General features: G+C 41.2%; 3 protein-coding genes across 3 annotated transcripts in view; all 3 read left to right on the top strand.

The window, feature by feature from the left end:
* The window catches only part of LOC311585621 (uncharacterized protein), a 37,548-nt gene extending 26,673 nt beyond the window's left edge, over positions 1-10,875 (top strand). The window contains exon 5 of the transcript XR_014775278.1: positions 9,985-10,875. The gene's annotated coding sequence lies outside the window, so the exon portion shown is untranslated. The remainder of the gene's footprint in view (positions 1-9,984) is intronic.
* Positions 1-16,026, top strand: part of LOC311585605 (uncharacterized protein) — a 75,552-nt gene that overhangs the window by 6,160 nt on the left and 53,366 nt on the right. The gene's annotated exons all lie outside the window — the stretch shown is intronic.
* On the top strand, positions 5,271-10,875 carry LOC311585622 (uncharacterized protein). Its single transcript, XM_084761049.1, has 3 exons — positions 5,271-6,507; positions 6,713-6,773; positions 8,356-10,875. The coding sequence occupies exons 1-3, from the start codon at positions 6,474-6,476 to the stop codon at positions 9,467-9,469; spliced, it is 1,209 nt and encodes a 402-aa protein (XP_084617175.1). The 5' UTR covers positions 5,271-6,473; the 3' UTR covers positions 9,470-10,875.

Here is a 16,026-nt window from a genome sequence, read left to right as displayed (position 1 = left end):
TTCATGAGCTCCTCTAGCAAAACATCTTTCTATAGCGCGATAACGCGCTGGTTTCTCTGGATATAGCGTCACGCGGGGGACTCCGTCTCAGGGAACATTTTCATATCCGTTTTCCCGCTTGGCATCTCAGCTCAGGCTATGAGGAACATCTCATGAGCGAGGAATGGAACAGATAAAAGTAATTGCCAGGAAACTCCAGCCAAGTGCACTGGCTAGGGTCAAACCACCATGACCCGTTCCAGGAGACTTCTTGTGAAGTTTTTGCTTCAGTCTGCGTAACAGGTCACACAGACTCCACTGCAGTTGGCGTGGCCCAGACGGTTCTCAGGTGTGCATGGTGCTGGGCATGTGAACAGGACAGATTCCACATCTTGTGCCATAGTCCTTGTGACAGGAAGCAGACATTAAATTTTTCTTCAAAATTAGTGCAAAACAAGCTATTTAGGTGTATAATACAAACCATAAACTGTTTCTCTTTTTTAATTTAATTTAATTTAAATTTTATTCACTATATATCCTTGTCATAGCCCTGTCCTTGCTTTCCTCCTGGTCCAACCCTCCCTGCCTCTCCCTCTGCAGCCTCCTCTATTGCTCAGAAAAGAGGAGCCCGCTTCCCATGCACCCCAACTCATTAAGTCCCATCAGGATGTTGTCTGTCCTCTTTCTCTATGGCCTGACAAGACAGTCCGACCATGGCGGAAGTGATTAAAAAGCTGGCATCAGAGTCCATGTCAGAGACAGTCCCTGCTCCCCTTACTAGAGGACCCACATGAAGCCTGAGCTGCCCATTGACGGCATCTCTGTAGTGAGCCTAGGTCCAGGTCATACATGGTCCATGGTTGGTGCATGAGTCTCAGCAAGCCCCTCTGAGCCGTGATCAGTTGGTTGTATTGGTCTTCTTGTGGAGCTCCCATCACCTCCAGGTCCTGTTTTCCTTGCCATCACTTTTCCACACGACTCCCTATGCTTTGCCCAGTGTTTGGCTGTGAGTCTCAGCATCTTTGCAAACTGCTGCTAGGTGGAGACTCTCAGAGGACAACTCTGCTAGGTTCGTTTTTGTAAGCATAACAGAGTACCATTAATACTGTCAGGGGTTGGCTCTCTCCCATGGGCTGGTGGGGTCTTGGATTGGTCTCGGCATTGGTTGGACAGTCCCTCAATCTCTGCTCCATCTTTCTTCCTGCACATCTTGTAAGCAGGGTCAATTTCGGGCCAAAGATTTTGTGGGTGAGTTGGTGTTTCCCTCCCTCTACCAGGAGTCTTGTCTAGTTAGAGGGTGTCCTCTTCAGTCACTATGGTACCTCCTACTAGGAGTCTCTGCTAGCGTTCCCTCATATCTTCCCAGGAGCCTACCCTGACTTAGGTCTCCATCTTGTCACAGAGATGCCCCTGCCCACAGTTTCTCTTTTCCCTGGAGGCCTCTGTCCTCCTGACTCCACTCTCCCCAGGTCACATCTCCACCCTCCTTTCTCTACGCTCCCCCTCTGCTACCTGGTTCCCTCTAGTCAACCTTCTCTTCTGCCTTTTCTGTTTCCCTTTCTGAGTGATATTTGAGCATCTTCCCATGGGAGATCCTTCCATATTCTGATATCTTTCTCACTTTCTCCAGAAACTTGAAGTTTTTGTCATACAGATCTTTGACTTACTTGGTCAGTTACACCAAGCTACTTTACACTATGTGTGGCTGTTGTGTGAAGGGTGTGGCTTCCCTTATTTCCTTCTGAGCCCCTTTGTCTTTTGTATACAGGAGGACTACTGACTTCTTTGAATCAATTTTGTGTCCATCCACTTTGTTGAAGGTATCAGCTGTAGGAGTTCTCTGGTGGAAATTTGGGGGTCACTAATGTATACTATCATATCATCTGCCAATTCGGATATTTGACTTTTTCCTTTACAATTTGCAAACCTTTGACTGACTCAGGTTGAAGAGACATGTCTGGTCCCTGATTTTAGTGGGATTGCTTTGAGTTTTTTTCCATTTAATTTGATGTCGGCCATCTCCTTGCTTTCATAATGGGCCTTATAGCCTTGATCTCTCCAAGGCTTTTTTTTTTTTTTTTTTTTTTTGGTTTTTGAAGACAGGGTTTCTCTGTTTGGCACTCGCTATCCTGGACTAACTTTGAGGAACAGGCTGTCCTCAAACTCACAGCGATCCGCCTGCCTTTGCCTTGGAGTGCTGGAATTAAAGGCGTGCGCCATCACCGCCTGGCTCTCCAAGACTTTCTTTCTTTTTTTTTTTTTTTTGTTTTGTTTTTGTTTTTTGAGACAAGGTCTCTCTGTGTAGCCTTGTCTGTCCTGGACTCACTTTGTAGACCAGGCTGGCCTCGAACTCACAGTGATCCACCTGCCTCTGCCTTCCGAGTGCTGGGATTAAAGGCTCTCCAACACTTTCCTAATGAAGGCGTATTGGATTTTGTCAAAGGGTTTTTCTGCATGTAATAAAATAACTGATTTTTTTCTTTTTATTTGTTTATATGGTGGATTGCACTGATGGTCTTTCATGTGTGTTTAACTATTCCTGCATCCCTGGGATGAGGCCTACTTGATCACGATGAATGGTATATTTGATGTGTTCTTGGGTTCAGTTTGCAAGTATTTCATTATTTTTTCATCAATGTTCATAAGGGAAATTGGTCTGGAATTCTCTTTCTTTTGTGAGTCTTTGTGTGGTTTAAGTATCATGGTGACTGGCTTCCTAAACTGTGTTTGGCAATGTTTCTTATGTTTATGTTTTGTGGAATAGTTTGAGGAGTGTTGATATTAGGTCTTCTTTGAATGTCTGGTAGACTTCTGTGCTAAAACTTATCTGGCCCTGGGCATTTTTCTTTGGGAGACTTTTGATAACTGCTTGATAAGATTGTTTAAATTGTGTACCTGATCTTGTTTTAATTTTGGTAAGTGAAATTTATCATGAAAATATTCCATTTCCAAGCCGGGCGTGGTGGAGCACGCCTTTAATCCCAGCACTTGGGAGGCAGAGGCAGGTGGATCACTGTGAGTTTGAGGCCAGCCTGGTCTACAAAGCGAGTCCAGGATAGCCAAGGCTAACACAGAGAGACCCTGTCTCAAAAAAAAACCAAAAAAAAAAAAAAAAAAAAAAGAAAAGAAAATATTCCATTTCCTTTATATTTTCCAATTTTGTGGAATGCGCCTTTGTGATTTTCTAAAATTTCCTTTGTGTCTGTTGTTATGTCCCCCTTTTCATATCTGATTTTGTTAATTTGGATACTCTCCCTCTGCCTTTTAGTTAGTATGGCCAAGGATTTGTGTATCTTGTTGATTTTTCTCAATATTGATTTTTTGCATTGTTCTTTTTGCTTCTAATTTATTGATTTCAGCCCTGAATTTGATGATTTCTTGTCATCTATTCCTCTTGGAGTGTTTGCTTCTTTCTTCTTCTAGAGCTTTCAGGTGTGCTGTTAAGTTGCTAGTATGGGATCTTCCCAATTTCTTTCTTCCTTTCAGCCTTAAAAAAACAACAACATGGGGCTGGAGAGATGGCTCAGCGGTTAAGAGCACTGACTGCTCTTCCAGAGGTCATGAGTTCAATTCCCAGCAACCACATGGTGGCTCACAACCATCTATACTGTGATTTGATGCCCTTTTCAGCACTGTATGCATAATAATAAATGAATATTTAAAAAAAACAACAACATACATTTATATTATTACACATATATACAATAAACTACATATAGCAAGAGCAATCATGAAAGAACCAGGAATTATATATGTTACATTTATGGTCTATTGCCTATTTGTATTTGACAACTTTGAAGAAAACCTGTTTCCTATCTTGGTGAATCTAAATTTCTGAATGTAAATCAATATAATTTTTTTATGAACGTGCTTAGTGCTATGAATTTTCCTCGTAGTACTGCTTTCATTGTGTTTCATAGCTTTGGGTATGTTGTGCCTTCATTTTCATTAATTTAATTTTTTTTTTTCGGTTTTTCGAGACAGGGTTTCTCTGTGTTGCCTTGGCTGTCCTGGATTCGCTTTGTAGACCAGGCTGGCCTCGAACTCACAGCGATCCGCCTGCCTGTGCCTCCCGAGTGCTGAGATTAAAGGCGTGCGCCACCAAACCCGGCCCATTAATTTATTTATTTTTTATTTCATTCTTTACCCAGTTGCCATTATATAGGGAGTTAATCAGTTTCCGTGACTTTGTAGGCTTTCTCTCGTTTCTGTTGTTGAGTTCCAGCGTTAATCCATGGAGGTCTGATAAGATACAAGGAGTTTTTTCAGTCTCTTGTGTCTGTTGAGGCTTGCTTTGCTACCGAGTCAATGGTTGATAGTGGAGAAGGCTCTATGAGGTGCTGAGAAGGTGCTTCTGTGTGTGAGTGAAATGTTTTGTAGATATCTGTTAGGTCTCTTTGATTCATGATGTCTGTTAGTTTCACCATTTCTCCATTTAGTTTCTGCCTCGATGATCTGTGCATTGGTGAGAGCGGGGTGTTGAGGTCTCCCGCTGTTGATATGTGGTGCCGCTTGCTGGGAGGATTTGCTGAAGGAGGTGGGACAGGAGGATGTTTCCTTAAAAATCTGTTTTCTTGCATTTGCTATCTGAAAATGTACATTTCCTCATACTGGTACAGACTTTCATCCAGTCAGTAGCCATAGGAAACCAAATGCAAAACAAGCATCCTTCAAGTGCCTGGTTCCAACCGATTATGAATGCCTGTCCCGGAAGGCCCCCCCCCCCCCCCCCCCGCCCCGCCAGCGTGCTGCCCTAGAGACATACAGCCTTTGTTCTCCCTGATTAAAACTGAACTACCCCCTGAAGTGGTCCTAGAGTGTCTGATCTCAGTTGTGCTTGCTTGGTTCCTCTTGCCTGGGTGGGCTGGTGGCCAGCAGGCCTCCAGGGAAGGCCGTGCTTTGTGGCATTTTGGAGGGGAGCTTATGGAAGCTTTTTTAGAAACCTTTCCAGATTCCTTAATTGGGAATGCAACTTGAGTGTATCTACTGTGTTGTGGTTGAAACTTCTCAGTCAGCTTCCCTTTTGTGCTGTCCTGCCCTCCCCAATACACGCTCTATCCCTAATTGACGAAAGATACACTGGAAGCAACTGCTATTCAATGCTGAGGCACGTTGCTGGCCTGATATTTGTGTAGTTTTAGTTTGTTGGTTTTGGTTTTGATTTTGAAGACGTAGTTTTTCTGTGTTGCTCTGGCTGTCCTGAAGGTAGGTATGTGGACCAGGCAGGCCTTGACTTTAGAGGTCCAGTTGCCTCTGGCTCCAGAGTGCTGGGATTAAACGCTGACCAACATGTCTGGCTTGTTTTATTTTTATACTATTAACTGATGGGCATGGAATGTAGGTTTCTGTACATGCAAGCACACGCTGTTGTGCTGATTTTCATCTACATCTTGAATTTTGAAATTTGGCAGAGAGTATATTCTGTTTCTCAGATGGCACGTATTCATGACACTAATGGTGCTTGAGCCCTCTGAGTCATTGAATTGAAGGTGTGTGACATTCTTCCTATCAGTTATATTTGTTTTGAATGTTTTCGAATGAATAGGAGTGTTTTGCCTCTTTGCATGAATATGTACGCAATGTGTGCCCGGTCTTCACAGTAGTCAGAAGATGTACCCAGAACTCTGCACGTGGTATAATGGACAGGTGTGAGCCCCCATGTTAATCGTGGCAGTTGACCTCATTATGTGCAAAATCAGCAAGAACTGTTATGTGAATATCTCTCCTGCCCAATGGTACTTATTGATTATGAAGATTTTTATTGCTCATATTTTCATCTGCCCATTTGTAACTGTTTAACTCTGCGTTCCCTTACACTAACGCCACATTTATGTTACAATACAGAACTGCAATGAATGTATAATTCTTAGAAACGTCAGTAAAGTACCTCTGAGCTCTTTATCTTTTTTGTTTGTTTGTTTGATTGATTTTGCAGGGGAGTCAGGCTCTTAATACATGTACCTCTTACTGTTTGGAGCTGGTTGCATAGACCAGGCTTGCATCCACCTCAATGAGATACACCTGCCTCTGCCTCCTAATTGCTAGGATTGAAGACATGAGCAGATACACCCATCTTGCCCATCATTTTTGTAGTAGTTTTTCATATACTTTTTCTGGTTTGGGCTCAGTGCTGTTGATCTATCTGCTTGCCCCCTCCCAACCCCTCGCACCACTGTTAATTGGCGTTTCTCTTGCGAAGCTATATCCTATTCGAAGGGTGCAGCAATGACAGAGATGAACCTCATTATTCAGTTTCTTTCTAAAATGACTTGGTGATTATGTTATAACTTCCATGTCAGGTAATAAGTAGCGGAAGCACCAGAGTTATATGTCAATGAAGTATGTATTTGCAGTGTTGTCATATCAAGCTTTTTGTTGTACACATATATGGGATGTTTTAGGATTCATTGACCTACGATGATGTGAATGTGAACTTCACTCGGGAAGAGTGGGCTTTGCTGGATCCTTCCCAGAAGAGACTCTACAAAGATGTGATGCTGGAGACCTTCAGGAACCTCACTGCCATAGGTAAGACAGTGAATTTTCTTTCACTTTTTAAAATAAGGGAACAACTGTTTCTTTGTTATTGATGCTTTTCTATAATTTCTATTGAGAGTGAGGAAGAATTGTATGAATAAATCAGACAGGAAAGTAAGGTTCACTTAATATAGAAAGTTAAATTTTGTCTAACTTCCAATAATATATCACACATTTTTTTGGTGTTATATTTTAGGCTGCAATTTGGAAGACCAACATATCGAAGAGCATTGTAAAAGTTCTAGAAAGCGTGGAAGGTAATTTACATGTGCAAACTGGTATGAACATGCCTTTGAAGAAACGTTAAGGTATCCTGGAAGTTTGAAAGAAAAGCAACAAGCTAACAGAACTTTAAGATTATCCGTGATTATTAATTCTCACACAAGCATGTACCTCAATGTCAACTGTCTGATTTCTGTGTGTAATACATTGCTCTAAATAAAGAAGACAAGGAACAATGCTTAGCAGACATCATCATTTGAATCGTAGCCCCATAAGAACTAGGCTGGAGAACTGCCAATGTTTCCTTTCATACTAGTTAGATATTGCAAAAGATACAGAATAGTAATAAGTCTGTCTCTAAAACCCTTCTTTTTATTTTCTTTATTTTTTTTCTTTTCTTTTTTTTTTTTTTTTTTGTTTTTTTTTTTGGTATTTCGAAACAGGGTTTCTCTGTGTAGCCTTGGCTGTTCTGGACTTGCTTTGTAGACCAGGCTGGCCTCAAACTCACAGAGATCCACCTGCCTCTGCTTCTCCGGGGCTGGGATTAAAGGCGTGCGCCACCACCGCCCAGCATCTAAAGCCTGCGAATAAGCCAGTAGTCCACAGTAAAGCTGGTGTTACTCATATACTGCAGTGATGTTGCTGAGTTTCTGGAGAGGACAGTTATGAGAATCAAGAATGTTGTTGTAGCGAAACTTCAGTCTCTTTACCACATGTGTGTGAGGAACAAACATTTAAACCATGTGACTGTGATGTGCGGCCCTTTCATTCGTTATTCTTTTTTAAATAGTTATAGCATATGTCCCAGAGGATGCAAGCCACGTGAGCATAGGGATAGTGAAAGAAGCCACAGACCGACCTCCCAATCGACCTCTCTCTCTCTCTCTCTCTCTCTCTCTCTCTCTCTCTCTTTCTCTGCCTGAACAATTAGAAAACATGTAGGAGTTTGAGTAGACTTATTGAATGTGATACCAGTTTACAGTTAATTGGTTTTTCAACTTTATTGGGAACATCCACAAAATTGCACTTAAAAATCCCCATGAGGTGGCTAGAGAGACGGCTTAGAGGTTAAGAGCACTGACTGCTCATCCAGAGGTCCTGAGTTCAATTCCCAGCAACCAGATAGTGGCTCACAACCATCTATAATGTGATCTAATTCCTTTTTTTTTTTCCCATGCAGCCAATCACTATATACATAATAAATAAATAAATCTTGGAAAAATATTTTTTAAAAATCCCCATGAGTACTAGGAATATGAAAATTCTCCTGTTTGTCCTGGTTCACTTTACAAATGTAGTATGACCGTACTATAGGAAAATTTATGAATGCAATCAAGGTAGAAAGGTCTCTGTTGTTCCAGTTTTCTTTAAAAATGTAGAAGTTCTAATATAGAAGAAAAGGATGCTATAAATGTGAGCCAAGTAATAAATTGTCCGTTATCTTCAAAGAGGCAAAAGAACCCACCATGGAGAATGAATATAAACTAAGTGACAAATCTTTAAGATCTGATTCCTCTTTACCGTAAGACCAGATATAAAATTAATCCATACAAATACAGGCATTCATGAGTGTGATGAATGTTGTAAAGCTCTCAGATGTGCCAATTATTTTTGCAGGCATGAAAGACGTCATACTGGCAAGAAACCACCTGAATATACTCAAGATGGTAAATCCTTTGGCTATCAGAATCATCCTCTAAGGCATGAAAGAATACATACTGGAGAGAAATCCTGTGAAGATATTCAATATGGTGAAGCCGTTGCATATCACAACAGCCTTCAAATACATAAAAGAACACAGACTGGAGAAAAACCCTATGAGTGCAACCAGTGTGGTAAAACCTTTTCACGAGGCAGTCATCTCTCAAGACATGAAAGAATACATACTGGAGAGAAACCATACAAATGTAATCATTGTGATAAAGCCTTTTCACGGCACAGCAGTCTCCAAATTCATGAAAGAACACATACCGGAGAGAAACCCTATGTATGTAGTCAATGTGGTATAGCATTTGCATGTCACAGTACTCTCCAAATACATAAAAGAACACATACGGGAGAGAAACCTTATAAATGTGACCTGTGTGATAAAGTGTTTGCTTGTCAAAGGGGTCTCCGGTCTCATAAAAAAACACACACTGGAGAGAAACCCTATGAATGTAATCAATGTGGTAAAGCCTTTGCACATCACAATCCTCTTCAAATACATAAAAGAACCCATACTGGAGAGAAACCCTATGAATGTAATCAGTGTGGTAAAACCTTTGCACGTAACTGTCATCTCAAAGGACATAAAAGTACACATACTGGAGAGAAACCCTATGAATGTAATCAGTGTGGTAAAACCTTTGCACGTAACTATCACCTCAAAGTACATAAAAGTACACATACTGGAGAGAAACCCATTCAATGTAATCAGTGTGGTAAAACCTTTCTATATAAATGTCATCTCCGTGTACATAAAAGTACACATACTGGAGAGAAACCCTATGAATGTAATCAGTGTGGTAAAACCTTTGCACGTAACTATCACCTCAAAGTACATAAAAGTACACATACTGGAGAGAAACCCATTGAATGTAATCAGTGTGGTAAAACCTTTGCACGTAACAGTCATCTCAAAGAACATAAAAGTACACATACTCAAGAGAAACTCTTTGTATGTAACCAATGTGGTAAAACCTTTGCTTGTCAGAGTTATCTTCGAAAGCATGAAAGAATTCATCCTTGAGAGAAACCCTATAAATGTATTCAATATGCTGAAGCATTTTCACATTTCTATAGTCTTCTCGGTCAGGAAGGAATTCATACGGGAGAGAAACCTTGTGGATGTATTTAATATGGTGAAGCCTTTGCCCTTTTCTGTAGTCTTCATCATCATGAAAGTGTGTATAGTGGAGAGGAATTCTATGTAAGCGATGTGGTAAAGCCTTGTGTTGTGGGTTCTGCTGAGATCCAACACAACTCAAGGACCACATTAATGCAAATGACAAAGATTTATTGTAATCAAGTTGCTACTGCTCGTTCAGGGTGATGGAACACAGTGGGAAGCTGAACGGTGGCGCCTTGGCCCACTCCGCAGCCCCCCACATCTTCATACCGTGACTCTTGAGCCAGCAGAGACAGCTTTTAAGCTTGAAAACCTAGAACAATTATGCCAAGTCACAGCCACATTTTCCACCGGTCAGGATTTAGGAACAGGGCGTTCCTATGTAGTTGCTCCATGTCAGCTGATACAGAATGTAGGTTTTAGTCTAACCAATCGTATCAATACGTGCTTTTGTGATTAGGAACAGGGATGGTGTTTTGAGGAACAAAGAAAAATAAGAGAAGTCCTGGTTAGGAACAGTCATGTTTTGGGTAAGAAAGGATGAATAATGGAAGCTTGTCAGGTATTCAGAACTCTCCAACTCCTGTGGGGCCTGGGAACTTGAGCACAGTTTTACCCTGTGACTAACAGGAGGCAGATAAGAAGTCTTTAGGACCAGTTTCTTTTGCTTGTTCTGACATTTGCATATCACAGTCATCTTCAAATACATAAAGAACAGATCGCATAGGGAAGCTATGAATAAACATAGTAGTGTGTAGTAGTGGTCTTCAAAATTATGAGAAAATGTCGTATACTGCAGAGAAACCCCATAAAGTTAGTCAATGTGCTCAGTTTTACACTTAATGGTATCTTTATACAAGAATAAAACCTTTGATGTGTATTCTATCTGTTAGAGCCTTTGCTTATCACAGTAGTGTTTGAAGATCATAAAGAACTCACACAGAAGGGAGTTGATGTCTATAAAGGATTTTGGAAGAAAAAGCTCCTGGAGAAAAACCCTTAGAATGTAACAGTGTGGTACTATGTCATTGCACCTTCATTCAGTGACCCAAGATTATTTTGGAAAGAAATGTGACAAGTGTCAACAGTCTCTTCAAACATTATGATGTCCCTCTTTATTTTGTTTGGACTTGCAAACTCATATGGACAAAAGCCCCAAGAATTTAAACAATAATGTAACCCTTATAGATGTTACAATTCTTTTCAGTTGTGTGAAATAACTCACCCAGGCATAACATGTTACGGGTTTGTATTGGTGCCTTTGCTGTTGTTGTCATTAAACCCAATGTCTATGGCAACTTATAAAAGAGTTGATTTAATTTGGCTGATGGTTCTAGGTGGGTATGGGGTCACCATGAAAGTGGCCACGCAGCCAGTGTCACACATGGCAGCTGAAGCAGGAATCTCAGGGCTCATATCTTCCAGCTCCAGCATGAAGTAGAGTGGGGACTAGAAATGGTGTGTGGGTGTAGCTCTCAAGCCCACCCCAGGTGACACATGTCCTCCAGCAGGGCAGCATTTCCTAAATTGTCTGAAGTGATATTACCAACTGAGAAGCATTAGCTTTCCTGACTTCAAGCCTACAGGCTTGCCTTCTGTTACACGAACCAATACATTATGAAGAAACTTGTGTAGGTAAGCCTTGACGTACCTCAAGAGCTGAGTTACAGGAATAAATGCTTACACAAGGAAGACATTCATGAGTAAAATTTTATTTGTTTAGCAAATTGTTTTAATTTAACTTGTAGACGTCATTGCAGCTTTGTGTGTGTGTGTGTGTGTGTGTGTGCTGCTTCCAAAGAAAATTGTACCCGTGGATCTTCTTATAGCAAGAATCACAGGAATTTGTAAACAAAAAAAACCTGGCCCTGGCACTAGTCATGAACTTGTCTTAATTACACAGCTATCTTTCTAGCCCTCTAAATATCTTAAAGCCTATATATGTCATCTTGAAGTCAGGAAGTAGGAAAGAACTCAATACAAGTGAAAACCATACTCATGTATATGATTGGATATAGACTTTATACATCTTCAGTTTAAGAAAAAAAAAGTCTTGTTTCATCTTTTTTTCATCATAGTCTTGAAGGAATTAAGCTTTTTGCCATATTCACTCAAGTGTAATAGCAGAGCTCACCAACTGTGGTTGTTGTTTGTATTTGAAACATTTGGGGTAGGGGTTGACCTTTGCTGTATGTGTGGCACATCAATTTACAGAAGTTTATTGGGCTGTTTTGATCTTTCTTCTGTGGCTGCTGTTCATCTTCTATTGCATTTTTACTTGGTGACGGGTGTTGGTTGTTCTGCTGCAGTGTACAGAGTGGTCTGGCCATCATCTAAGTGGTCCATTGTTTATTTAAACATCAGGCATCATCTGAACATCCTTTTCAATAAAGGGTTCCTGTGAATGGTTGGTGGGTGACTGCTCCTGGTTTTGCTTTTCATATTTCCACAAACTCCGTTCAGAGTTTGCTGTTTCTTATCCAGCTTGGGTTGACCATCGTCATTAGTCAAGGCTGCACTTTCACTCTTGATTCTCATGTGTTAGCCTCATGATTGTCAGCCCTAGGGTGGACGATGTATCCCCAATGTCAACACGGTTTAAGAACGTTAATGTTGGGGCTGGAGAGATGGCTCAGTGGTAAGAGCACGGCCTGCTCTTCCAAAGGACCCGCGTTCAATTCCCAGCACCCACGTGGTAGCTCACAACTGTCTTTGACTCCAAGATCAGACACCCTCACACCAGCACACATATATTAAAATATTTTTTTAAAAAATGAATGTTAATTTTAAAATGCTAAATAGAAGATAATGTAAGAGACATTAAACACATCATATGTGTATCCAAAGCAGCATTTTCGTCTATCTGGTAGAGATGTGATGAAGTAGGATAATTAGCAATTATCTGTTTATCTCATAACATAGCTTGATTGGTATACATATAATTATTTGCTGTTCTATGCATCTTCAGATTCCCGTTACTTAACAATTTGGCATTTCATCATGAAGTGCTGTCTTCTACGGGGATGACTTATAGATGCTACAGCAGTAAGATTTATTAAAGAAGCCAGGCGTGGTGGCGCACGCCTTTAATCCCAGCACTCGGGAGGCAGAGGCAGGTGGATCCCTGTCAGTTCGAGGACAGCCAAGGTTACACAGAGAGACTCTGTCTTGAAAAACCAAAAAAAAAAAAAAAAGATTGATTAAAGAAACATTCTGTGTGTGTGTGTGTGTGTGTGTGTGTGTGTGTGTGTGTGTAATATAATTATCGGCTTTAGGTCATGACATATGTGGAGACTGGGAGACAAATTTGAGGGCTCTACTCTGGCTATCTTTATATGATTATCAACGTCAGGTTTCCAACTTTACATCCCACAGACAACTCCCACTTAGCCATCTCCATGTGCTCAAATAAGATTAGTTGAAACATTACACCAGCACAATATTGCCTTCTTTTCAGATTGTAAACATTGTCATCTCAAGATGGAGAAAAATAGGGCAATTTAAGTAATAAATCCTATTTGCAAATGAAAATGATATACTGCTATTTTTATGGTTTTTTTTTTTTTTTTATTCTGAGGAGTAAGCACTTTCTCACAAGTCCATGGTAGAGAATTGCCTCAGTGGGTAAAGTTGGTTGTTGTTACATCTGAAGACCTGAGTTCAGTCTCTGAGGTCCACATTACTCCTTCTATTTTTTTCTCCTATTTTTACACTTGGGCTGTGGCAAATGCACAGCCCCACACCACCAAATGCATAGATAATTTTTAAACCCAAATAAGGGACAGTGAGGTCACTTGAACCAAATGACCCCTTTGGCTTCCTGTCTAGAACTCACACAGAGGAAGCAGATGACAGCTGTAAGTTGTCCTTTCCTGACCACATGCACACCATGGCACAGGTGTGTACACAGACACAGGTCAGACATCTTCAAAATTAACAAAGCAAAGAACCCAATTATTGAGAACACGTGAAAAGATAGGCCAGTTTATTACTGTAGAATTTTGAGAAATATTAACTCTCCATCCAAAAGGGGGTAGTTTCTTTTTAAATCTTATTTTATCTTTTCATTTTCAGATTGAAAGATAGTTCACTTTTAAAAACCACATCATCTGGGCTTACATGTGCATCCCTGTTCTCCCAGCACATGGAGACAGTGACCTAAACTTGAGGCCATCTTGTTCCACATAGTTGTAAAGACATGGCTATGTAGGATTATCCTGTCTCGAAAACATTCCAAAATGAAGCATATATCTCATATTATGCAGTTTTTCTGATATGATCTGACCAGATATTGACTGATTTCAACAAAATATTTTGCTGTCTTTACTCACATTAAGAGAATTGTGTTAACAATGAAAGCAATAAGCAATTTGGAGAGTGCATTCCCAGAGGGATAGAAATCCATTGAATCCATCAGCAACTTTGTAGCTGGGTTTCATAGCCTTCATGTGGTTGGAGACAGAAGGGGCAATGAAATGTCTTCCTTGGCATTATAATGGCATTTGGCAACTGGAGAGTTAGGAGTGCTGCTCCACTTGCATACTCAAGTTTGGTTCCTAGTGCCCATATCAGATGGCTCAGAACCACTGGTCTTTCCAAGTCCAGGGTGTCTAGTGCATTCTTCTGGCCTTATAGGGCACCAGATATGCAAATGGTAAAAAACATTCATATGTGACTTACATTGTGAAAATGGTTTTTTTTTTTTTTGGATTTTTTGAGACAAGGTTTCTTTTTGTATCCTTGCCTGTCCTGGACTAACTTTGTAGACCAGGCTAGCCTTGAACTCACATCGATCCACCTGCCTCTGCCTCCCGAGTGCTGGGATTAAGGGCGTGCGCCGCCACCACCGCCTGGCGTGAAAATGGTTTTCTTTTTGTCCTGGGTATTTTTTAATTAAAATTGATTTAATTTATGTGCGTGGTTTTGGAGCTGTGCATTCCAAGTGTGTGCTGAGAACCAGTTGGAGCCTAGAGGTGACTGCCTGATCCCACGTGATTGCAGTTACAGACGGTTATGAGCTGTCTCTAGGGTGCTGGAATCAGTGTTAGGCCCTGAGGATAAGCTGCTTGCCTTTAGAGGGGGAGCTATCTATTCAGCCCATGAAAATGTCACTAAAGGCAGTACTGTGTCAATGGCTGATCCTGAGTTCATCTTTACCTCAGCCCTGATAACTCAGAAAAACATAAAATTAATAGCATCAGAAATTAACGTAAGACTTGGTGCTTAAGGGAGTTTCTCAGCCCAAATTGCTAAAAAAGTAAGAAGAGCACACACACACACACACACACACACACACACACACACACACACACACGCACACACACACAAATATCCAAAGAGAAACTGGCAATACAAGTCTTTACAAAGTGGTTGAAAACTTGAACAAATCTACAAGAATGAGTTTGTCTCACACCGCCGCCTCCTGAGAGCATCTCTGATGAAGAAACATTAACTTGTAATCTGAATACCTTACAGTAAAGAAAAGAGTTGAAAATTGGATAGGAATTTACAGATGTGAAAAAATTCATTGTATGGCTTGGTTAGATTACTCATTCATAGTAGCAGAGGTGCTACTGTTTAAACCTGTCAGGACATGGTTGTCCTCGGACTGCAAAGAGATGTGTCTACCTTGCCTCCAGAGTGTTTGTGAGGTGCCTGTGCAGGAACTGACTTACATTATAAGTAAGTATTGTAATCATGAATATTACTGCTAGAAAACCTGTTCTTTTGGTTGGCTTATATAGGAATCAGTGGTTGAGCCTGGCTCCTTAGGTAACCTAACCAGGACGCAGGCTCTGGCCCTAACTCCAGCGGGCCCCCATCAGCTGCAGCCCCCACTCTGCCTTAAAGTCCACTGTCTTTCAACTATAAGCAATATTATTTTTCTTTTATCATTGAGTCTGCTACAGCTCATCAAAGGGCTAGGGTGAAGTTCTGTCCGTATTCTACAGGTGGGGAAACCCGGGCACAAAAACGTAAGTGGTCTTGCCACATAGTTAAGTATAACTTCTCAGCTTACTCATCCCGTCACTGCAATCACCCACTCAATGAAGGTGAAGTCGCCTAAGGCAGGCATGGTGGCACAGGCCTGAAACCGTGCTTCTTAGAAAGTAGAGACAGGAGTTTCTGAATTTGAAAATATCTAAGTAAGAATGCTTAGTGCAGTGTGCGAGGTCCACAGAACCTGTGATTGGCGCGGGCCAATTTCTGCCATCTATTGCAGGTCTGTACCTTCAGGACCACAGCACCAGCAAGTGTTAGCTGGGGTACTTAATGCCCCAAGTTTTCTGTTCTTGATAACGCTTCCCGCCCAAGGCATCCTGTGGCGCTTCAGGGTCAGACTCCTCATTCTCCTGCAAGGAGGAGAAGCAGCCTCAGGAGAGGATGAGCTTGTCCAATGCTGAAGGTTCAGCTCTGAAACCATGAACCCGGTCAGGAGGAATGGACACAGCAGGTTC

This window comes from Acomys minous (genome assembly GCF_964271855.1).
Source record: "Acomys minous genome assembly, chromosome: 16".
In the NCBI taxonomy this organism is placed as follows: domain Eukaryota; kingdom Metazoa; phylum Chordata; class Mammalia; order Rodentia; family Muridae; genus Acomys; species Acomys minous.
Note: the sequence above shows the minus strand (reverse complement) of the source record. Positions and strands in the feature narration are given on the sequence as shown.